The sequence below is a fragment of the Lingula anatina genome, chromosome 1 (assembly GCF_051362555.1).
Source record: "Lingula anatina isolate TDL-2025a chromosome 1, LinAna3.0, whole genome shotgun sequence".
In the NCBI taxonomy this organism is placed as follows: domain Eukaryota; kingdom Metazoa; phylum Brachiopoda; class Lingulata; order Lingulida; family Lingulidae; genus Lingula; species Lingula anatina.
Genome location: NC_141767.1, coordinates 50,205,094 through 50,231,103, shown reverse-complemented (window position 1 = coordinate 50,231,103; position 26,010 = coordinate 50,205,094). Strand labels below are relative to the sequence as shown.

Genomic DNA, 26,010 nt, shown 5'->3' with positions numbered 1-26,010 from the left:
CCGCAATTCATGGTGAATTTATTGTTAATGGTAAATATTTATATATAAAAAAGACGAAAACGTTTGTAAACCAGTGTAGTAAATAAACTAGGAATGCCAATTGTTAAATCGTTGTCAATATCTACATCTACGCTGAGAGCGACATTTGCTCCTTTTTAATATATATATATATAGTTTGTTATTTTCTGTGAAGTGACTTTTCAAAGATAAAGCAGCTTCCGGGCTATAACATTAGAGGATCTTGCCCTCCTGAAAAAAAGTTTCCTTTCAGATCGCTTAAATCTCATATATTAGCTTTTGTCCCATATCTAGGGCTCATATGTATTTTTTTTACCTTGATAAAATGTGCTCAATAAACTTGGCCTCCCGACGAGATTAAAATAAATGCAGGGACAAAATAAACAATTTTGCATTTTAGGAAGTGTCAAAAAAGCATCAGAGCAAAGACGCCGCCGGTTGAAATTAAATCGCTTTATAAGACGACAAATTTACAAGGAGCGTTTAAAATACTATAGGGTACTCTGATGAAACCAAGCCTTTTCAAGCGTCTCGGCGTCCTACCGAGGACCACTAGTGAGATGAAAAAGTGCGTCCTGCCAAGAAGTATTTGTTGGATAAACCTTTTAAGACCTACTAAAGTGGCCACAGGACCGATTGCCGTGTATCTCAGTAGCCATCGGGAAGAACTAGAGACCCAATGTTATGAGGGCTAATAAGTTGAACAAATTGTTAAACAAAGCTTATCATTGAGTGTTAATATGAGGGGAGGGGCACCTACTGTTAGTAATTACCACAGTGTCAGGAGACGGAGAAAACATTTTATGTCAGCGATTTATAGCGTTTTATTAGACAACCTTATGCATGGAAATTCTGTTGAAGTAAAAAATGTTTATCGAAGCAAAAGAAGGATGAATAGACAAGACCAATGAAACCCACATGAGGCGTACTATACTAAAACCTACACGGCATTTACATTACCATCTTGACTGGCAAAAAGCAAATAAATTGATTACACATTGACAAAAGATACTTCTTTTCAAGGGAATCCAAATGGAAATGCATTGCATTTATTTGTCAACACATTGCATAGAGCCATTTAAGACAAGCTAATTGTAAAATAATTTTCATAAGAAATATATGTCTTCGTTTATTTGTATTAGTATGATATCCAACATAATTAACATGCAAACTAATTGTGTGGATAAAAGCACGGCAAATGTAGATTTCTTTGGGTAATGTCACTGTCTTTCTTCGGGACATTTTGGTATCTTTGGAATGTCTTCCTTTTCACCTACCTATTTATTTTATCATCATTGTGATCAGATATTGCAAAGAGAACTCTATGACCCCAGAAAACCATTAAATGATTTCTTAAGTTTCATCCTGTCTCAGTATACAGATTCTGATTCAGGGGTCATTCGGTAAATTATTCCTTTTCATTCACCTTGGTTGTGGACAACCCGCCCTTTTGGACCGAAGTCATGCTTCAAAAGTCAAGGTGTTGTGTGGCCAGCACACAATACGTGACGACCAGACGTGCACGGCTCGAGCAGGAAAAAAATACTAACACATGGTACAATGTACGCGAGCCATCCACAAAAACACTGACCATGGTTCGTAAGTGAAAACTTACATAATAAGCTCGGACTTATTATTCAGAACTTTCTTTTTTTCGGGCGAAATTTTCATTGCGTTTTGTTAGCTGAATTATCAATAAGTTGGAGAAATTTTAATTATTAAAGCATTTAATTAGCGACCACATCTGCATGCCCGTATTTTTTGGCTTTCTTAAACAAATAAGCGTTCTTTCAGATATAAACGACTTGTGAGCGTCCGAGATGACCGCGTGGGTCGTTCTAATGGTCAAGCGGGCAGCTGGTGTAATATTGAATTCATTATGAATTCCGCTGGTGTAGATTTAAAGGAAATGTTCACATTACTTGTATAAATGTATGTCCAAAAATAATGGAAATAATAACTCAGACTACGTGCTTGTCGATGTGTACGCACTCCTTGACTTGTTGTGACAATCGATTAGAGAGGGTCATTTCTATTGCGTCTTTGGTCATCTAAGTGCTGTGTCTACCCTGGCCATTGAGAGGGGGGAATAATGACTTATTAAAGTCCGATAACTTTGAAGCGGCTGCAAAGGTAGAGTTAATTACTCTTGCGTGTCGAAGCATTGATTCGGACTCGCACTGGTTTCACACCATGAAACAAACGCTATACAAACTGCGAATTAAATATTAAACCCAGGATAACTGTGTTAATAGTAATCTATGCAGGTTGGCAAATAATTTATTCTGAGATACTGTTTTATTCAAAATTCACTGTAAGTCTGTTGCCAGCAAAACCTGCATCGTAGCAATACCGTGGCAGGTTGGCGGTGACAATGAAACAGGCAATTGAACACAAGATCGCGTCTCTGCATCCCGTAATAACCCATCCAATCGACTGTACAAACCTATTTGACATAGTAATTAAAACCCTTAATGAGTGCCATTCATCACCATTATAAAACTAAACGACGAAGTGGCGCAGCGGTGGTTCAAAAATGATAGAATGAGGGAGGCTAAAAGAAACGCTGGTCTCGGGCGGATTAAATCGCGTCACGCACAACTGCTCCAATACATCATCCTGGGCGCTTGCAATTTTTGTAAAACGCCAGATATTACGGTCAATTAGTCGAGCTTTAATTAGGATGTGCATCCAGACCAATACATTTTGCTTTACTGACATCATAAATGTAAACGATAAAAAATGGGGAAACAACGTCAAAAAGTGTCTATGATAATAAGCATAGGTTGAACAGTATTAATTTTAATACAAATCAGTAATCATACACACACACACACACACACACACACACACACACATATATATATCCCAGCCAAAATCTTACATATTATTCCATATTTCGTGGTTTTCAGTGGCAGCCATATTGCGAGAAAATATAAGAATTGTTTGTTTTTTTACGGCAGAGATGACGTTTTGTCTGGTTTTGTTTTGTTTTGCAGTATACTTAAAGACCGCTCGAACGAATTCACAATGAAAATTAATATTAATGTGATTTTCCACCCAACGACTAAAATTGAACAACAGTGTTTGGTATACGTTACAATATACACGTCTTACGGGTCTTGAAATTAATGAAATGATCGAATCTATTGTTCTCATGTTTGCTGAGACCTTTGAGAAGAATGACACGGCAACATATATTCTCTGCTTTGTTTGAGAAATACTGAAAGTGGTAACAGATTAGTTACTGCCCCACTAAAGGTTCAATGGAATTCGTTTATAACACAATTAAACATGTGTCTGTTTTTCTTTCGTCTACCGTATTGTATGTAACCTCACAAAATTGCCTTCGAATATCATGGAATTACCTTGGACGAATATTTTCAATGCCGCAGTTTGATGACGAATGTGCACTTCGTTGATTATGTCTAAGAGTAGGATTAAAATGTCAGGGGATATTTTCATTGATACTTTTAGGGGGAATTGAGATATCCGCTCAAAATATTTTATCAAGCGAGCAAAATGTCTTATTTAGACCGAGACAATTTTTTTGTTCTGTTAATTCTATTAGTCTCATTTTGTTTTGTACAGAGGGAACTAAGATATTGCAGATAGATTACCTGTACCAAATGTTCAAAAGATTAGTTCGATTGTGTTTGTTATTAGCAGCAGTTTTTTTAGACTCTAAAAATCAATATCAAGTTATGGGGGCGCTATCAGTGAAAAAAATGCTCTTCAAAATGGCGTCTCTTTGACTTTCAGCGTACTCAACAAACAATAATAAAAGAAAAGTCACGGTAGACCCCACTGGTGATAAAACGGACCCTGGGACAGTGGGTGCGCTAAGGCACGGCGTGTTGGCTTAGGTGTAAGAGCGTGAAACAAGTTAACCATAGCGAATATAGCGTCTTTGTTCAGGCTGGGAGCGCTGAAAGGCGTTGTCTGATTGTACGCTGCTGTCTTTTCAAAGTCTTCTTTTCTTCCTTCTTTCGTAACTTGCACAACAGAGTTGAAAGAACACAGAGGCACCGAGCGGGACCAGGTACGCTTGGTAACAATCGCTTGCCAACAAAGTGTGAAATGCGTTGTCACACGTGAATAAAAGCATAACTCCGCCTCGTTTCAATCAATCACTGCTTCCGATGTTTTCAAAAATCCACACTCAACAACCCCTGCATGTTATAGGGACGACGTAATTTGGTGTTTTCTTTAGAATCCAATTGCACAAGACTGCTCGGTGCGTCCAGTTTGGAAAAGTATACACAACGTACAATCTGGTTTACACCTTTGACACAACTAATAGCAGAGGGAAGAGGAGGCATGCCTTGCCACAGAGGGCCGAAAGCACAGTGAGAAAAAAATAAGGCTAAAAACCTGGTCGGATAAAGTGACATCCTGCATAAAGACAGGTATACTCTTTAATGAACCACAATTAAGTGTAATTGGCTGGGCGGGGAAGACATGTCATCCGATAGCATGGCTAAGTGCTCCGTGCTGTACCTTGCTCTCTATTTAGGAAGTATTTAATTGGTTAAGTCGGGAGAGTAAAAGAGAAGCTCAAGATATAATGTTTTCTTAGACCTGGACCCTTAGAGTTTTTGAATTAATTACTGTCAGTTTTTTGTTCAGTAAAGTACCTAATCCTGGCAGGATCCGAGCCACCTGCCGAGTTAACTTGCTGCGCACTGAAGACACACTTGTTTCTGTCTTGACGCCGTAGGGAAAGTCAAGGTTTTTTGATACAGTATCTGTCCTGAAAAATAGATAATTATGTTGAGTTTTTTCCTGCAGTAAAAGCTAGCACATGACTTTTTAATTTTACATTCGAATTCGTGATTTTTACTTCTTGTAATTTTATCTATATAGGGTATTGCTTAGCATACAGGTATAATGCACTTACTGTATCTGAGGTCTAAAGCATTGGGTACATCTCAATAATACTGTATTCATAACAATAAAATTCCCCAGACAAAAAATTGAAGTCATTTGGGAACCAAGTGGGTATCAGGTATTTATCATTCCAACTTTATTAGTTTTCGTTGTGAATGCCGTTCTACCTGACCTGATGCTGGTCATGAGGTATAACCTGTGGATTTTCCAAAATTTCACACCTGAGAAAAGTTTCTCCGTCTTGACAAATACATTTCACGCTTTTACAATAGTCATTTCACACTTCAGAGACTGAACAATGGCACTGATATAATGACACATTAATATGAAGCGTTTACGCGAATATCTTTAGCGGTGTAATAAATTGGAAGAAATTAGCAAATATTGGACGGATAATATAGGGTAAAGAGCGGTTTCGGCAAATTTATGGAGCTCAGTCGACAAGAAAATCTGCTCCTGACTGTTCTGGTCACTCGTGGAGACTTCTGATCTAATGACATGTAACCAATTCACAGTTGTTGTTGTTGTTGTGCGGATGAAGGTTTCTTTCCGTGTAAATAACATTGTAGCTACCCAATAGAGATATCATTTGCACATGTAAAGGATTATTAGTGCGCGGACTTTGACTGAAAAATATGAGTAATCTATCAAAAGAAAGTTTTAGTAGAAAGGTAGGATTATTATCAGAAATTTAAGACTTTTTTGTTTTTATCTAATTATGTTTTGTTTGAACGTGTTTTGTGTTATCGGAGACGCCTACGTTCCTAATACACTTTTATATCATACTTCAATTAATTTGAGTGTGATTTCAGTTATCTCGGGCAGTAATTTCTTTTGCTTTTATGCTTCAACAAATGTCAACACCATAGCTCAGGTTTGATAAGAGTTCCAAATTTTAATTTCAAAATATTTTGTAAAACATAATGAAGTACATTGAAAATAAACATGAATATATGAATAAACAAAATAAATAAAGAAGTAAGCAAATTTTATTTCGGATAAACACTCAGTGAGGGGTACCACAGAGCCAACCAGATACCACCTCAATCGGGACACCTTGAAATATTGTAATTCACACCTTTAAAAGCCCTGGGGGTGCGTCGCAAAATTTGTCGAAGATACGCAATTCTTGTTGAGTCTAGTACAAAGTGGCCACAATAGCTAACCGGAGTCTATTGTGCTGAATATTCGAGAGCATGGGGTGACAGAGAACTCTGACAGTACCTACCTAAAATAGCGGTATTGATATTCTTCCTAGATTCTGGACCATTTGCACCTTTCACGCTGTGCATGCGGCGTAATTTTCGCCCAGTACAATACTTTCCACGGCGGAGAAGCTCTTAGACCTGTGGCCTACTCCGATAGTTAGTTAGCGCGCATTTGTGTCGTGATTAGGAATTAAATAAGAAACCAATTTGCGGGCGAGGATTTTAGAGCTTAAAACGCCAGGCTTCAAAATTGCAATTCATTTGAAGAAGGCTAATTTGACAAGCAAGTAAACAAGTTTTCTGTTGCAAATTAATCAGCTTACACTTAAATTTGGTTAGAATGCTCCTGTTTGCTTTACATTAACACTTAACATTGTACTGTTAATGTGAAAGAGAGGAGCAGTTGAAGTCAAGTCCTTGCCATTATGAATTTATTAAACAAGAAAGGATACCAAAATTAAAGCCATTTCCAAATCTACATTTGAACAAATCTGATAGAAATATACTAAAACTCCCTTTCGATTTTTTCCTTTCTAATGAAAATCATACCGAATCAAAGAAAACCAAATACTTTTTGTTCTCATCTCAGTAATATTACATTACAAAATACAATACAGTTGTTGTTAAACCTTCCCCTTTTTAATTTTTGGAAAACCTTCCCACAAGCAAGCATAACATTTTTTAATACTTAATGGGATGCTGGTTGCTGTGGGGTTATTGTATAATTATGTTGGCAGGTCAAACTTAGCTGTCAAAGATATACTTTAATTGAGAAGTTTTTGTTCTAAGTTGATAACCCGTCGAAAACCAGTTTGATTGACTGACTCATTGAAATTCCCCGCTTTAGATTTCTACGCTGCGAGGGGTTGCCCTCCTGTGCTGTGCGCTGATTGGTCGAAGTTGGTGAATACTCTGTTGACTATTTACGTCACGGCGCGAGGTGGCCGCATTGCTCAGTAGTGGAACTCACTGTTCAATACTATGTTGGTGACGGGAGGCACGGTGGTTTCGCCAGCGCACGCTGAGTAAGTTTCTAACCCCCGGGCAAAGGCCCTCATTTACGATGGGTTTATTTTTTTCACAGGACTCCCCTTATAAACGGGGAATCACCCCTGCAGTCTCCGGCTCGTCTGGAGTCGGATTGATCGTATATGTTGTTCCTCACGGTTGGACTACGGTGTAAAATATGCTCGTGTTTGATTGGTGATGGCGAATTTGAAAAGCTGAGGTCGAGCGTGAGGAAAAGGTGTTTTGATCTCTGGTTATTTCGTTCACTTCATGTTAGCGATGCTCAAATGGCATTCTAGTCGCACAACCGATGATACCTCTAGCAAGGATAGTGAGAGTGAGCGTCGAGGCGTTCTGTCTGTCGAGTGGACATGAGTGAAAATTAGAACTCAGACTTGGGACTGGGGGTACGGATATTCAACGCCATCAAGTTGGTTTAACAGGCTGTGGAATGATATTTATTTTGTTTTTCAATTTTAACACCAATACTGGTGTAATCGAATGAATAGAATTTTACTTTTTTTTTATTATGATATTTTTTTCACACGTCAACGATGACTGCTTCTTTTATGCACTTATTTATTTTTTTACTTCCTAGGCATAGTCTACGTTCCTCGAGCAGCAATATACACTCTAATTTTTATAGCTTAGTAAGATAATTTTTTTATCGTTTTCAGGTATTCTCACACCCCTCAAGCCCCCGACGGCTTGGATCTTCAATCATTCTGTGCAGACGACGACGACCACACCACTCCCCTGCCAATGACAATGCCACACAAAGGTAGGTCTATTTAATGTACTCTTAAATATTTCACGTTTATGGCTAAAAAAATCCCTGTAAATATTCTTTCAAAATTCGGAAGATATGGTTTTGTGCACATTTTTTTGTAATTTTATTCTGCATCCCTGCATCACGTTTTCTTAGGGGTCTATTTGTAATGTTCGTATATTAAGTGCAGCGAAGAGTTCTTAATTTTGTTCCCTGCGACCACAACGGTCAGTGAATATCGTCCAGTTTTATTTGACTAACAATTCAGACTTAACACGCACTCAACGCTAGTCGATACACGTAATCTAAAATACTTAACGGCGATCGTTGGGTTTATGTAAACTTGCGCTTTTCATACCGCCCTTTTGTCTGGGAAATTATTTGGAGTGAAGTTAGGAGATTCAATATTCAATTCCTGTCAGTAATCAGCTTTGTGGCCCTTTACCTCAACGTCCTCATTATGCGACGGAGATCCTTTATTAAAATGAATAATTCCTTTTGAAAATAGAAATGTAAAGCAAATTATTCTTAAAATTATTTTTCCGTTAAAGATATTATGGGGAAATAGTTGGGGTACATGCATAATAAATTGCACATTTCTCTTCTTTTTAACTCGACAGTTAAAGTCGAAAACGAATTTTATTTTGGGTTCTCTCAAGCTTTCTTTCAATTAGCTTGAGAAAAGTATAGCTTGCCACATTAGCTTAACACCTGCAGTTTTTGCCCATTCAAGTGATCTTCCCAACCCCCATATTAGGTGAGCTAAATATCCCACACCTGACTAAGATTGAATGTAGAGCCAAGACGGCAGAACGCTGCTTGTGACACTGGATCACTCTGTTTATTACCTCCCCTGACAAAATAATTAAAAGGAGATTCAATCTACAGAAGCGTAGAGAGGAGAGCTGTTGGGTGGTAGGATTTCTTGAATTTTGTCTTTAGTTACTGAAGAGAATAATCCTTATCTAAAGCAAGGACAGCTAATTTCCATGCTATTGTTGAAGCTGTCACAGGTCTGAAAACGAGGAGATTCAGCATCGGTGGGGAGCAGCGATATGATCGCGGCCTTCTCCCAGTTTACCTTACCAAAATATCTCCCCTTTACAATGACACTTTTTAAACGCTAAAAACTTTAATCCCTTTGATGTATCGACGAATACCCGCGCAGCTGACAAGACATAAGAGCGTTCTATTCAACTGTTTACTAAATCCAAAATCCATTTAACTAGACTTTAAGGAATATACTTAAAGTTCAATTTTCCATAGTGAATTGTCGTTGGGTTCTTTAACTTCGTATAGATATAACTCATTAAGTCGGAGTTTTGCTCCGAAGGAAATGAGATTTATTTTAAGTTCGGTTTGTTATATATATTTATATATAAATCCCCGGTAATACCCAAATCGTCTATTGGGCGTTATTTTCAACTTTAATTTCTAGGTCTCGGAATACATTTTTCAAGTAATATTTCGGATGATAAGTGCTCTTGCAGCCTGTTTTCCTTCGCAGAATTATTTTCCACCTCATTAGTCTGCGATGACAGTGTCACCCAAACATCGCTGTCACTCACTTATCTGTACAATACCTTCTTGGCATGGCTGATAGGGACATCCCTTCTTTCACGTCGAACTAAACGGTCGACTAATAATATTATTACGCGTTGCATCATGACTCAGTTCACAAGCTATTCTGTCGAACAAGCCGGGGGCCATCTTGTTAACAATACGGACGTATAATTACCAAGAGATCCTAAAAGATTTCGCAACCAGCATTTAACAAGGTAATTCATTAGGAGGAATACCCTAATTAGCTGCTGTTCTGACTGGTAAATTTCCTTGTTTGACCTAGTTCTGTTGGCACGGCCGCTCGGCCCAGGTGTGCCAGTCGATGCCGCTCTTTCAAATAATTTCCAAAGCATTCGTCTAAAGAAGAATAGAAAAAATTATTGACATTTGTGAGAGGCTGTGGCGTCAAGCCAGTTCATAAAAAAAGCCCATTACACGACACTTTGAGAAGCAGTAACATGGGAAAAATTTTAGTATAAAGGACGCAGTCATTGTTCAGTTAATGTTTTGAACACGGAAATTCATCCATTTAGACAGTGTAGGCGAGTCCATCTGCCCCAGTCAAACTCTGTTACTCACCATTTTCTCTCAATTTGATTTAACATAAACTATTTCAAATTTATCCCTGTATGAAGGAAGTTACAGCTCACAGAAATAAGGTCATTAAGCAAATTAAGATTAGCTTAACATTTTTGGTGTTAAGTTTCAGAAACAAGATACAAACAAACTTGCTTTAATTGCCAAAATGCCTGTCAGTTGGATGTACTCCACCTTGTTTGCTGCGAACTCCTTCAATCTTTGTTTTTTTCAGACCACGACGAATATCATGTTAAAGTATACATAAGACTTAGTGTCAAAAATATCGCCGACGGGCAAAAACATTCTCCAAAAACATGAAATTCCACTCTAATGGAGACAGGGCACCGTTATTTGACTGGTTGAAGCTGTTACAGTCTATACTATTTATTTAATTTGTCCCATTTCCTTTTCATTGAACATAACATCATGTCGTTTTGTATTTTGTTTTTAAGTGTTGATTTTTTTTCGAAAATACATATTCTGATGCTTACACCTCATTAATATTTAATAATAAATGAGAAAAATATTTTTGTAAAAAATGAAAGTAACCAGTAATTTTCAAACTTTTTTTCGTTTTTGTTTTCGAGCAGACGACAGCTCAGATCAGCCGCAAGCGCAGCAAGCTGATTCCCAGAGTCAACCGGGCTCACAGTCCAGTCCTTCCTCACAACCGAGACCCAGGCCTAAGCGAGGTAAATATGATTAATATTATATCCATATTGTCCGGCTAAACATAAGGTTGCTTGCTTTTGGGAATTTTGACTGTTTATGTGCACATAAAAACTGTCTATTTTTGGACATTCTGCCGATTGCTTTCCAACCCATTTTTGGAACTGGTTTGCTTAAATCTCTCTGAAAATAAAAGCACCAGTATGACCTCTCAGCCCATGTGCATTTAACTCACCGAGTTCCATTCTTATTGAAAGTTACAACCAAAAAACGTGATTTTATCAATTTCTTCTGCAACAAGCCGCGTTTTCTTGGTCTCCCAAATGAGCAGCCGACAATGAGTGTTATGGAGGACGAAAATGACCATTTCACTGACCATGTTCTTCCATTATTCAGCAGAGAAAATATTACAAGACTTACGTAACATGGGACGTGATGTTCTCAATAATCTATGTACAAATAAATATTTGAAAGGAAAAGAATAAACAATGCTGTAGTCGATCAAAGTTTGGGGAGCATAACCTAGAGTGCATAAGGTTGGAGACTCGGTGACCGTCTGTTTCAAAAGAATTTTGCACGAGCTGCACCCAGCTGTATCGAACCAGAAAATCAATTATAATTAAGAGAGTAATATTATGACTATGTTTTTGCAAAGAAATTTTGATTCTTCGTATTAATTTTTTCTGAGTGGGTTGAACAAAAAGAATGTTCATGTGTGTAAGGAAATGATGCATGCTGGGAACTATGTGACAATCATATAGTCAATACACCATTACAATGAGCACATCTGCAAATTCTAATATCTAAACCAATAGTCTTTGAAGATTTGAAAGAACTCCATTGTTTCTGGCTTTCTTGACCGGGTTACATCACATAAAACGTAGTATTGGGTCAGGACCCCATTTTGGTTTCCTTTCACTGGAGCACATTGGAGTCGTACCTTCTCTCTGCTTTTCAAAAGGTTGATACGCAGAAAGGAAAGATTTCCACCTTCCAAAATTATTATTGTTGCTTACATGCTCTTCTTTCGTTCATAACAAATACTAGGTTATTCAGGTGGTCAGGGTCGCAGTAAATCAAAGCAAGCGATAAGAAAGTCCACATTTTGTGAGCTTTGAATGCGCTCACTATACAAGAACGTGAGTTCGACAAGACGGAGAAAGAGCAAAAACAAAACCATGCGAAATCGATCCCTTTTGTTTTCAAGGCTTTTGCATGACTTTAGCAACGCGTCTTTTACAAGGACCTGTTGGTCGATAAGGTTTTGGATCTGATAGAAAAGTCATTACGTACTCGTTGACACCCTTCGTTTTCGCGTAACAATCTCACCATTACTGTTTAGAGTTGTGTACGACCGTAATTTAAAAGGTCATTACATCAGTTGGGGATGAAGCTATTTTTCTATTCACGCACTCACAGGGCTTCGAAAAACACGTGTCGTATGTCTTCATTCATTCTAAGGCTTTTCATCTGCCGGAGTCCATTTTCACTGCCTCTTCGGGATGTGGCCAAAGAAAGGCCCAGAGTTTTGTAATTATAACGAAGCTGCAAGTATAATGAAAAGCACAAGCTGTAGGCAATCCTTTGAAGAGAGTTAGGGCTCGTGCAAAGATTTTTGTAGTAAAACTGACCTTGTATTGTTTATTTTTAATGACATGTTTATTATTATTATTATTATTTTTTTTTTTGAATAATTAAGATTTCAGAGAATATGCATATTTTGCTTTTTTAAGATTCAGAATTCTGATTAATTTTTTTCATCCGAGGATATATTGCAGATAAATTTTTTCTTCTCCCAGAAAGAAGAAAAAATTTGTGACTGGTGAGTTCATAACCAGTGAGGTTTCTTTTCTGTTCAACCCACTGTCAAACCACAGCGTGTCATTATCAATTTTCCAGAAATATGATTTTCAGTCTGTTCCTACCTTTTCTTAGTAGAAAACTGTGTCAGACGAAGCCCCGGGCATAGTACAATTTTTTGTTTTAATTAAGAATTCTTGTGGTATGGATATAAGAACGTGTAAATATGTTATCCGGCTATATGTAGATATATACTCATCGACACAGCAGAAGGGGAATTTCCTGAATTTGGAATCTTTGAAAATATTAATCTTTGATTAAATGCCAAATAAAAAAATTGAATAGTATCATTACAATCCACTGGGTTGAATTGTTTTTCAGACAAAAAAAGGTGTGTTTTAAACTTCACATCTTAGCTCTTGCTCAGATCATTGAACACCCGAACAATAGTTGCAGAGAATGAATTATGAAAATTCAGATGGTGGTAATTTGTCCTCTTTGTTGACATTAAGCGCTTTAAACGTGCTCACATTGGTTTTATCATCCATTTGTTATCTGTGATACTAGTACTATCCGTTAACAACCTCCACTGACTTTAACGGCTCCATTAAGTATTATAACAGCGGATGTCTCTTTTAATATGAGATAGAGATAGCTTTCGTTTGGGAAATTGTTGGTCAGCTTCGTCACATATTCGGGTTGCCGTTCCATACAACATTAATTAGATAGATAATGAGAATCCCTATCCTCATAATCTACCCATACTGTCAGTTCAATGTATTTCATTATTTCCAATAATTTCTTAATTCTCATTTTCAATAATTAATGATATTTGGTTCTTATTTTTCCAATAGTAGTTTGCTGGCGTGGGGGCTAGAACAATATGACCGGCTGTTTTTTATATGAGCAGCGTTAATGGAGCCTGGCATATACCTGTTTTTTGTTCAAAATATGAGCTCTTGACGTTAAGTCGATGATGTTCCTATCTTTGCTGAGAAATTAATCTTTTGATATGAAATTTTAGATTCCCACAATCCATTGCAAGTCCACCATCTCGATCACGTGGACAACGTGTCCTTCGATCCAAACGACCCCAGTAAGTTAGAATTTTCTCAATTTTGCATGCCAAAAATAGAATAATTGTTTAATTCTGAAATGAAAAAAGTTAGGACATTTACAAACTGAGCATTTAGATAATCGTTCTGGAAAGGCATGTGTATATATGTTGGTCTTGCTGTGGTAGCTTTTAGAATATTCGAAATTCACAAAATTTCGACAGTTTTTTATCATTACCTGGGTGCCCAATATTTTTCTACTTTGTAAAATACATTCACAATAAATATTTTCTCTGCTGCAGTTTGTTTAAGGTTAATTCCCTCTTCGGGTCTCTTTAAATTCAAATTAAAAGTCCACAGAATAGCTGCTCCACTCCTTACTATTATCCATAAGTGGTTAGATTTGCCATTAAAACCTGAGGCTTCTCTTCTTGCAACCAAATCACGTATCTAGCAATAAAATAAGAATATACAGATGAAATATTTGCTACTTCAGACAGAAAATTGTGAAATTGAGTGACAAATAGAACATTAATGTTTCCATTTGATGATCCTATCTAACTGGGGTTAATCTTGGCTTTTTTTTATCAATGAACAGCTAAGTAGCTGATAACTTTTGATTCAATAGGATTACATATAATGTGTCCCGGTGCAAGAGGACTGTCTTATACAAGTCGTGTTCAGAGAATTGATAGTATGTGGATAGATTATGAAAGGTTGGAGGAAGAAATACTCATCTTTTTCAAATGTTGATTTCTAATTTAGTGTACAAAACCATCTTAGAATCGCCAAAAGGGCATGAATTATAGAACTGCTGAAATTAAGTATTTCAAACGTTTTTCTCGTTTTAGGTCATAGTGGCATCAACCAGCTCGGTGGGGTATTTGTAAATGGCCGCCCGTTGCCCGATTCAACCCGCCAAAAGATAGTAGAGCTCGCCCATAGTGGCGCAAGACCATGTGACATCTCACGCATTTTACAAGTCTCTAACGGATGCGTTAGTAAAATCCTGGGCAGGTATTACGAGACTGGCTCTATCCGGCCCAGGGCTATTGGTGGAAGCAAACCTAGGGTCGCTACCCCTGAGGTAGTCTCAAAGATTGCTCATTATAAGCGGGAGTGCCCCTCCATATTCGCCTGGGAGATCAGAGACAGGCTGCTTTCTGAAGGAACTTGTAACCAGGATAATATTCCTAGTGTAAGTAGATTTTTTATTTATTGTTGATCTTTGTAATTAAATGTTATAATTTTTTGATGCCTCTTAAGACGATTGAGACGTATTTCGTTTTCCACATTAAATGAGTAAGTTTGAAACGCCTATACTTGATTTTTTTCTTTTGTCCTTTGTAATGCCGCCAGTTGTTGCGGTCGTATGTAAAGGATCTAGGAATAAAGAAATTGTGGTTTTTACATCAACTCATTTTGAAGTGTATTATGATGTCTTCATCTCGTCACCTCTCCTGACAGCGACTAAGTTATAAAAAAAACTAGATAACACTGCGCATCAGGGGGGATATTTCCTTCGATAAAATTGCCTCAGTACATCTGCCTTGCGGTTGCTAATTTTGTTTTCTGCCACGCTGTGATATACAATGATGAAGAACAAACTTTTCGAGGTCGTAAAAGATATTGTGGTCCGTCAATTCGCGTTACTTCTTTGCAGTCTGCCCTAAACGACATTTTTAAAGGTCGAACGTCGAGGCGTTTTAGGTTAGTTTAAAAATACTGGCGTTCTTTAGTGATAAAACGGCATTTATATTTTTTCATTAACATTTCCCTTTAATGTGGCCATTTCAAGCTGAATGTGGTTTTTTTAATATCCTTATAAGATAATATTAAATAGAGCATTCGAAGGAAGGGTTGTGGCCAGTTTCTGGCTGTAACTATATTTTTTCCAGAACATCTTAATATTCGCATGCATCTCCACGTGTGCTGCAAAAATGATGTATTTGATATCAGGCTGTAACGTCGACAGCACACTCAACTCACTTCTGGTCGTTTGCATCCAATATTAGTTTCAGATAATATAATTTTCCCGCCATGTTAGACGTTCGTTTTCAAATGAAGTTCTTGACAAAAATATCAGGATTCCATTTTCTCCTTAATTTGACACCAATTTCGTTCAAATCATCAGGAGAGAATATTGTGTACAGAGAGAATTAAATGTGTTTTGAGAGAGTAATTTCTTAAATTGCCATTTATTCCTCGGAAGCGGTATACAGTTAGGATTATAAGTCCCTGAATATTATCCAAAGTGTATAGCAATTATCCTAGGGTCGTGTTTGCCGAAGGAAACGGAATATTAGTAGCGCAAGGAAATTCTTTTTTTAATGTGCATGGCCTTGGTCTGTATTAATGGTTAAAATGATAAAATACGATTCTCAGAGCGGTACTTAGCATAATAGTCAAATATTTGCTGTGGAAATTACAGGTTAGAACACGTGTGTCGTTTGCCATGCTGCCTTGCTGTACAGTTCTTTACCCAGTATTTCTTGTAAATTGTGATCCATACAAACGGTAGCATGGTTGATCGTTTGAACAGCTGGGCTCGGCGGGTTCCGCTCCCTATAAGGGTTAATTGTCCAAGTTAAAATTGAGCTTCGATGTCATTCAGAACTGATAAAAAGACGAGAAAATATATCTAATAATTGGCCAGCTTTGCAGTGGTCCTTGCTGACTCATATCAATTACTTGAGTGTTTGAACAAAGTCTGTACAATATGAGTGAAAAGGAGATTATATTGTATGTTGTATATAGGAAACGCCGGAGTATTGTGTGCTATTACGAGAGGATCTGAAAAGCCCTGAAATCACTATGGAATTAAAGTGACAATGGTATGGCATGTTATTCATGCACGGTCGCAATAGTAATGTGGGGCGGCGTCGAGCAGGTGATAACAAACATATAATACTACGTAAGAAATATCGTTCAAAAAAGAGACAAGCGAAAAATCAAAGTCTGTATAAAACGGCACATGTCTCTTCCTTTGGCGCCACAGCGATGACAAGAGCTCCCTAATGAAAGATATATCAGGGTTTGATAGAAAATATGGAATCTCCATAATTCCATTGTGGCTTTTATCTCTGCTCGCAGCAGTAGCTCAAATTACCACGGCTCTGTAACTCATCCCATAATCTAGTTTTCTCTGTCCCTGAGCGCCGGGCACAGCCATTGGATATCATTTCCCAACACGATTTAATACGTATTCTTTTGCCGAGTCGTCATCCTTAGAAATATAATTGTCTATGGTGATATCTCTCTTAACTTGATTGTGCCTTTTGTTTGCACATTGCTGTTCTGCGTTGTCTTCAGGTGGAGTGTGCCTCGTGGAAGACAATGTCGAGTCTTACGGTCTTGTAATAGATTCAATTACATCTTGTTCTTATCACACACGCCACCGAGGATACGATCAATCACCTTGTTTAAGTAAAATGATTTAAATGTGGAGTAGCTGATAAAAGAAATCGTTCTAATTTTCTGTTCTCGTTTGAATAACCAATCAGTATCTCATTCAACCTTCTGTGACACCTTAATAAGGAATTATCACACGACTTTATCCACCAGTTGAAACATGTTCAAATTCCAATTATTTATTTTCCTCGTTGTCTACATTTAACCATTCAAAATCCACATAATGATATGGAGGCAATAATTTTATTGAATAAATCATCTTTTGATTTATCTGTTGTTGAAAATGTATTTGCTGTCTTTTTTTATTTTCCATAAATATTTAGCAAATTTATTTGTGCGCGCATTGACAGATAGTGGTGATATTCATTTTCTCTTTCAGGTCTCATCAATAAATAGAGTATTGCGGAATCTTGCCAGTGAGAATCAAAAACAGTTGACTCAGAACACCATGTACGACAAACTAGGACTGAACAATGGTTTAGCTTGGCCTCGTCCTAACCCCTGGTATGCGCCCCAGCACACCCTTAGTCAGCCTTCCCAATACAACCCGCCGCCTCCCCCGCAACCGGAAGTTAAGAAAGGTAAGGCAGCATAGAAAAAATATAAAGAGCAATGTAAACCTTGTCTGTTCGTGCTCACGAAGACTCTTTTGCTATATCATTGTTTTCTAAAAGGGGAGAACAATTCACCATGCCCCAGTTTCTAATGGGCTTCCTTCATCCGTTGTTGCAAGCTTCACAACAAATTACGGGTGGTTTATTGAACTTTGCTTTCCTCGTGATCAAATCAACTAGGCGCAGTAATCTAATCTCTCGCAGACTTACATGGTTTCTATGGCAACTCTTCTACTGCCGCCACCTCTGCACCTCTCGCGGCTGCCCGGAGAGTTGTTTGCTAGGATTTTATTTTCACCTAAGTTCGGCTGCACTGTTATAACACAAAAAAGAAAATTGTCAATAATATGAAAGGGTTTTGAAATTGTTTTCTTGTCTGGATTGTACTTTTGGCAGTGCATTCCATAGCGGAAAAGAGTCTCAGGAATTGTGGTCCATGTCCAATGAGCCGAAAAAAAATTGACATACCTGTCCGTTTCCGACGTTTTGATTATATTTTAGAAATTGGCTGGAATGAGTCAATGCTACCGGATCAAAAGGCATTCAAGGAGTGAATAGGATTTTGTCCATTTCCTTAATAAATGGCATTATGTAAAGACTGTGTTGTGATCAATACTGGAGCTGTTTCTCAATCGCTTGTACCTGCTGACCCGATTGTTTTGGCGGCACTACGATCAAATATCACAGGTGCGAAAAATAGGGTTGACACAGCTTCCAGCCGTTGGTTAAGAGTTCTGTTGCCCTTTGGTGAACTAGTTTGGACTGTTTGAAGTCGCCGTTTATCGGCACTCAAGTTCAGAAATTGGACTAATATTGAAATCTTTAGATATAAGGCTATACGTTTTTTGTGGCTTCTCTCGTTATTTTACTCTCAAAAAGGGGGAAAGCTCCCAAAAGAAAATATCATGTTTGTAATTATTGTGAGATCTTTTTCACATTCGGAAAAGAATATTACCTTTATCATGCTTTCAAAGAGGAAGACGTGCTTGTATAGCTAGTGAGAACAGTGGATTTCTTTCGTGAGATCCAAGTGCCTTCAGGTTATTCTTTTTTTGCTTGAACACCTTGAATAAAACACGTAGATATTTTGTTGATTTAAGGTAAACCTTTATATTGAAAACCAATACTTTTTGCGTGCAGAATATTATAAAATGGTCTAGTATATCAGACTGAAGGTTAACTATACATATCTAGGCGTACGTTTTTACGCCACAGGCATATATGTACAATAGGCTGAAATGCGTTCTTTGACCAGAATTATCACTAACATATTCATGCGGTGCCTCAGTAGTTTGGATCCAGTTGACACGTCAGAACACAGTTGAGTGGAAATGGTTCTGTTTGTTAATTTCCTGCCCCATAATTCAACAAAACGCGGAGGAGATATCCTTGCGCGCGAAGGGCCATCAGCTCGTGGCAACGTGTTGTTAAAAACTAACCCAGCGATAAATTACCTATTTTGAAAATTTGTCTCCAAATAAAAGGAATTAACATGTCCACCGGATTTTGTTGCGTGGGGACAAAAGAAATATTTGATAGTTTTCCCCATTCTATTATTGCGGGGTAATGGATGGGAGTAAGAACGTTATCAACCGCTCTCACACCAGAAAGCATTTTCATGTAGTTCTTAGATTTGTACCTTTTGATAAAACTCCAAATTAAAACTTGATTGGGTGTTGCGACATTCGGCATTGGCCTGTATAGGGCAACTTGGTCTGTCTGACAGGTAGTGGAGTTTTGTAGACGTGGAATGTTGCTTATCTGTCCCTCAATCTGTGGTGCAGTGGGGGTGACAGACTCGTTGATGTCACTTTGTTGATGTGAGTGTATTCAAAGACTTAAAGCCATCGATTTCTGTGTAATTCGTTTTTCTGTTTATCAAAATTTGGAAAGTAAAATAAATGAGTTAGTTAATAAAAGGATGATGTAAATCAACAGACAAGGAATTACAAGTCTGTATTCGGGCAGAATTCAATACTATTGTATTTTATGACAATTACGACAGATCAGCCACGAATCACCACCTTTAGGTTATGACACCACGGGAATTTCAACGCTAAATTTTTATCAGTCTAATACAATGTAATATGAGCAATAAGTGTCTTGTACTTGACGGCACCCAAGTACCAATTATTTGCACTTGAATGGGTTGTCCCTTGCAGGAACACGGGCTCAGTGATTGACCGAAAGTAAATAATCTCACTTAGAAAGGGATTTTGCCCAGTAGAGTGCAAATGGCAGGTAAACAGGTCTATGAATGATATGCCTGCAGCGTAAAAATTAAACATGCGTGTTTACGTATTAATGTATAAAAATGCATTTGTCTACTCTAACCATACCGCAGAAAGATGGGTTCCAATGCGGTGTCTGGTGTGGGGTCATCTTGATTTAAACCTATCTGTTTGGGAAAGTGGCACTGAGTTTAATTCTCATGGATTAAGGAAGGATAGGGCATTCACTGGCTCTGTCAGTAGCCAGGTATTTTGGTGGAATTGTGTCCTTAATCCCTCAAAGATGCCACCGAGAAAGTGCGTCCCGGGCGACCAGAGGACGTACCTACTGACCCATTCGTCACTCGTGGAGTTCACAAACAGCCCTCAATTGAAACAGCAGATCTGCTTATCTTGATCGAACAGACTGCAAATTTTTGCCTCGGGATTTAAATCTCAAATATTGTCAGAAAATTGCTCAAGTTCTACTTGAGTTGATGCATTTGTATCGCAAATTGTCTCGAGCGTAATTCTAGCTCTATAGCTTCTTGCGAGAGGTGCCGCCACTGCTACTTCTTTAAGTTATTCTGGAAAACTATACCTCTATCAGTGCCTTGCTGACGACCGGAGGTTAGACTTGTTGACCTCTTCCAAGTTTTGGTGATATCGAGGCACTACAGTTAATTTTCCTCTAGGTTCTGGGACAAGTCTCCCCCATTTTTTTATTTCCCTATAAATTTGAATATATTAGTATTAATGATGCTTGATTTAATGAATATCTTACGACAAACGCCCAGATCAATTGTATTTATTCTAAATTAAAGTTTCTAACCGCTATTCTTTTTCTACTTCTCTTATAGCACATAAAGTAGTTTGCAAATTTATTGAAATGGGAGGAATGTGTATGCCCCGTTCTGTAATAATGTTTTTGCTCCAGAAGATAGTAACCACCCAGACAGTCCACAGCAGGGCGACGGTGGTTCCTCGTCGGAAAATGACGAGCAGTTACGAATGAGACTGAAGAGGAAGCTCCAGCGTAACCGAACCTCGTTCACCAATGCTCAACTAGAAGCTCTTGAAAAAGGTAAAAAAATCGAATTAGAAGATTTCTTAGGAACAGTCTCAATTCCTATGGCTATGTTACAAATCCTTGGTGTTTTTTTACAGTTTGTCCATTTAATACATTAACACAGTGCTCGAAGATAAGGAAGGAGTATTTCATATATATGAAATATATTAATCAAGCAACATTCCGGTCATATTATGTGGCAAATAATATAGTATAATTATGGCCCCTTTGTATGGTACCGGTTCGTGGTGTGAAGTATAATATCACGATATCCCCTCTTTCCAATCGAGAATATTTTGTTATCCTTCAAATCAATTTCTCTTTATTTGTTTTTATTCAAAGAGTTTGAAAGGACGCACTACCCCGACGTCTTTGCCAGAGAAAGGTTAGCTCAAAAAATTGACTTGCCCGAGGCACGGATACAGGTAAACAAACGTCTTCTTCGATCTAAATCCTCTTTTGTAATAGGAAACTTGAGACCTTTGAAATAACAGGCACATGGAAAAGGATAATTAGTGATCAAGGTGTCAATTTTAGTATATCAACATTCGTGACACACACCGTCGTTTATGAAAGCATGTAACTTGTGCATTGGTAACAACGGAAGTGATGTTTACATCTAAAACAGGGATCCAATTTATCAATACCGAACAAATGTACCTAACGCAAATAGTTTAACTGATTGAGAATTATAGCTGTGTCTGGAATTTATTGCAGGTATGGTTCTCAAATCGGAGAGCAAAATGGCGCCGTGAAGAAAAACTCCGCAACCAGCGAAGGGAAGCTGCGTCGGGTCCTCCAGGATCCGGAAGAATCCCAATAAACAGCAGTTTTCCGAACACCATGTACCCCACAATTCCTCAACCAATGGCAACTATGGCCGATTCGTACAGGTACGTGCAAAATAGGTACGTGCTTTTCTAACATATTAGGCATAAAATTACGTACCAAGTTGTTGAAATCTGTAGGTTGTTAACAACTACTCACTTCCACTTTTACAAGTGTTAGCTGTGGTTTTGTTGCCCCCATTGAATTGAATGTGACGATTCTATGCAAGAACAGGTTTTTACAAAAATAGAAACATCTTATTTTTTGTTCCAGTTCTATCCCCACAGTGCCTAATTACTCGTTGTCAAATAACATTGGGCCAACTAACCCGGCGTGCCTGCAATCGGGATCCTCTTCTTCCTATTCATGTATGATTCCTGGTAAGTAAACATTACATACTTGATTCAAAAACTGATAGATGTTTAAAAAGTTTTGTGTGTGTCAACAAAATACATTGAAAATCATTGAAGACAAATGAGCAAGAATCGGTCAAAAAGTGTTGATAATCATTAGACATAGTGGCGATGTCATGGATTGTGGTATAATGGATGATCTCCACACGGCAGTAACTTTTAGATGACTTCTGACGCTTTTTCTTTCATATCTATAATGTTTATGCTGTGCATGATAATTTCATGTTATTTTAGTTGACTAATAACCACATTTTCACCATTTCTCAGATTACACGAAGGGCGCTTACGAACCTCTGTCCCTGAGCGGCTACTCACGGTCCTCGTACAACCATGCGCCAGGGATGCAGAGTCATATGAGCAACACCAACGGCGCATCCACCGGTATGATGGCATGGGTATAACTTGTTCGTGACATGTAAGGGAACGGGTAAACATGCATACCCTTAAGTTAATAATTTTCGGTGGTGGTGTTGAAGAGTGCATGAATATTTTGTGGGATTTGAAAATGTTATGGTTGTTTTCAACCCTAGTTTAACTGAAGAACACTGATTAGCCCAACTGCGGAAGAGCATTCATTGTGAATTTCATTGTGGGAAATAAAAAGTAATATTTTACGATAGAAAGTAGTAATGTTAAAATTGTTTTTACAGGGTTAATATCTCCAGGAGTATCCGTTCCGGTACAGGTTCCAGGCGGTGGTCATCACCAAGAACTAAGTTCAATGGGATCCATGACTTCGCAGTATTGGTCACCACGTCTTCAGTGAAAGCATGGGCGACAAAACTTTTTTCTGCACCAGTCACTGGATACTAGCCAGCAGTTACGCTCAAAGCTTATTTTAATGCAATTACCTCATGGACAAAGACGGATAGAAAAATAATGCTCAGATGTGCCCCCAGCATTTAAAGGACCCAGCCCAGATAAACTACGCAGAAGACCAGCTGAAGCACGTGACGCCCGCCACAATGGCGGATAATATTTCACAGCAGACGATTTGAGGGGACGTTGTTTGTCTCAAAGAGTACCGTAGATGGATGATAAGATATAGTGTATATTATCGTTAAATATATATGAGTATATATATATATATAAAGTGACCGTGTCACTGTCATAAGCCGACGCAACAAGCTCAAATACGCACATGTAGACGTGTGACACTTGCTTCCATGTACAGTGGTATTGTTATTTAGTAGAAACTCGTGCTTAACTGTGCATAGGGGTTTGAATTATGGTGTGTTCATGTTAGTTTCCGAAAGACGAGTTGTCTTTAACATTGTAATATTTGTCTTTTGATGCCAAAGCATCAATTGATAATATCGTAATGATGATAGCTGTTGTTTTGTACTGATGATACCAATAATTGACAATCTTTGTTTTTTGTCTCGTGATCAAAGTGGACTTTTCACTAAGTTTAGTTTTGATTTTTAGTTACCATTTAAAGTTGTACTTTTATCTAAATAGAGGGTCCTTGCAGTTCAGTTTAACGACCATCAATATATGTTTATTTATGTATATATTGTATAAAATTGACTACAACAAGTTTTGTAAAATATTTTTATTTAAGAATGATATAGATAAGTATAGGTTATAGCATAGATATCCACAGGTTTTATTTCTTTTACGTTTTCATCGCATGAAAACAGTTGACGAGTCCCAAATTAAGCATAATATTTAACATTTGTATGAGGGTCAATATTGGAATTTGTGTCAGTTGATCATGTGATAACCTAACTCTACTTTCGGTTCGGAGTGTCTAAACGTTACGCCAGGCTTGCCATGCACACTTATTTTGTAAAAAAAAATATACAAGCTCTTTCTATCAACAGATTAGCTCATTTTGTGCAATAAGCGTGCTACAGAGACCACTGTCCAACTCGGTTTGACTACAAAGTAAGCAGGTTTCTTGATGGAGCAGTCCCACACTCTGCTGGTACTGAACTTGATAGGTGGTAGTTAAACCAACGCGGAGGGTTTCCAGGATAAGACGCTTTTCAGTGAATCTTTTGTACGCAGATGAGTACTTTGGTTCACATACATTGGAAATGACTATACTTTTATAGTGCGTGTATCATAACTAGAATGTGGTAGGTTCTGTAAAGTAATATTTTTGTATGATTATTGTCACAATCTTGCCACAACCAGAGTTACTCACAAGTGAGTCTTCGTAGAATAATCACGTCTGTCAAAGAAAATTGGGAATTTTGTTATTGCTCACTGGAAAACCCGAGGGATTTTTTTTTTAAAACCACCGGATCCTTTCCGAGGTTGTGTAAGTGAGTGTTAGTATACTAATACAGAGCATGACACTTGTAAATTGTTCTAGCTTAATAAAAGCGCACTTTACTTTACGTTTTTGTGAATACTAATTTTATCTGGACTCCCACGATGCACATTCAATTACACGAATTTAAATGAGGTACTATAGGGCTGTTTAACAGCTTGAAGTTGTATGACCAACTGACAATGATTTTTTTGGTGAATCGCAGGATAACAATAAAATTGTCTTAACTGCACATACCTATGGGCTTCTGTGTTTTAATCAAATAATGCCAATGTTTTAGCGAATAAAAATAACAGCGTAGTGACAAGAGTCACATGACCTTGTCACGGCATCCAGTTGAAATTCCAACGGATATAAAGTTGAATGTAGCTAAATTTATCAACCCTGCTTTTTAAGACAAAAATGGCCCTCTTTGTATTTTGTTTTACATAAATCTACTATTAATGTCTTTTCTGTACTATGAACTATTAAATGAACAACTTAAGAAGACTATGATAAACTGTGAAACTGGAGAATCTCTCTTAGTGAATTAACTCAAACCATGCCCCCTACCTACACATACAAATTTTTCAAAAGTTTCAAATTAAAAGAGGGAGTACGTCCGTTGTGTAAAACAAAATGTATATGGCTGCAAGGTCTTTGTCTGATAATTGATTCATCTATAGAAGACCCTGATTAAATACCATGGAAATCGCTGCAATGACACCCTATATTTGAAAGCAATGATCTAAGTTATAGTAGTTCAGCTCTTTTACAAAACGTGCAATCGAAATAAGAAATGGTTGTGCCATTACTGAAACAAACACATTAACGCCTAAGTAATGTCGTATATAAGGAATTTTATGGTCTTTAAAATGTTGCCGCCGGTGTTGTTTGTACTGATGTTGTTCCGTTTTACTCAGGATGTACTCTGTGTAATCCATAGAATAAAGTTGGAGACAACAGCTGTCATTGGAATATCATAAATCCATGGATGAATAAATTCATGAATCAATACAAATGCTGTTGAGTAGATAGTGTACATACTGGTGGCATGACACGGTGCATGAAGTTGGTTTTACAGAAACTTGTTGCATGTGGTTGGGATTGTAATAATAATAATAATAATAATAATAATAATAATAAGTAAACTGGTGTGCATGGTGGGTACATAGCATGCACTGGACTTACTCTTCAAGGGCAACCGAAAACCACGCCCAGTAAATAAGATTGTAGCAGTGATCTGAGAGTAAATCAATGTGAATGACCAAAACCGATTTCTTCATTCTACTTTGCTACCTCATTTGTCTAGTATTGTACAAGATTTCCATGCTTCTGCTTTTCAGCTTGTTACCAGATATGGCATTTCCTCTATGCCTGTCACGAGCGAAGATTTAGACTAAACCCCAAACCTCAAGAAAATCTCACGAAAAAAATGTAAAATTTACTTACCACAAATGGAGGTGGATTTGTACGCATGGAAACTAAGTAAGATGATATGTCTTTTCAAATGCCTGATGCAGAGAAACATGAATTTAATATTAATTGTTTCGTCTTCTTGTTTTTTTTTTTTTAATTTCAAACATCGGGAACTTCATATGTATTGTACTGAAAGGAACAATTCAAGGGGTTTTTGTTGTCTTATT

General features: G+C 37.6%; 1 protein-coding gene across 15 annotated transcripts in view; it reads left to right on the top strand.

Annotated features, from left to right (window-relative positions):
* Positions 1-24,621, top strand: part of LOC106173155 (paired box protein Pax-6) — a 36,471-nt gene extending 11,850 nt beyond the window's left edge. The window contains exons 1-12 of one of the 15 annotated variants that reach the window (XM_013554184.2): positions 4,202-4,427; positions 7,802-7,905; positions 10,626-10,727; positions 13,529-13,600; positions 14,411-14,757; positions 17,350-17,551; positions 20,732-20,878; positions 21,206-21,288; positions 21,581-21,771; positions 21,965-22,071; positions 22,372-22,485; positions 22,755-24,621. In XM_013554184.2, coding sequence (XP_013409638.2) covers positions 7,887-7,905; positions 10,626-10,727; positions 13,529-13,600; positions 14,411-14,757; positions 17,350-17,551; positions 20,732-20,878; positions 21,206-21,288; positions 21,581-21,771; positions 21,965-22,071; positions 22,372-22,485; positions 22,755-22,870 — 1,500 coding nt within the window. In that variant the 5' untranslated portion in view covers positions 4,202-4,427; positions 7,802-7,886 and the 3' untranslated portion in view covers positions 22,871-24,621. Of the gene's footprint in view, positions 1-4,200; positions 4,428-6,967; positions 7,142-7,203; positions 7,532-7,801; positions 7,906-10,625; positions 10,728-13,528; positions 13,601-14,410; positions 14,758-17,349; positions 17,552-20,731; positions 20,879-21,205; positions 21,289-21,580; positions 21,772-21,964; positions 22,072-22,371; positions 22,520-22,754 lie in introns of those variants that run through there. The other 14 variants (XM_013554176.2, XM_087009912.1, XM_087009903.1 and 11 more) reach the window with 14 other exon arrangements.
* The last annotated feature ends 1,389 nt before the right edge of the window (positions 24,622-26,010 follow it).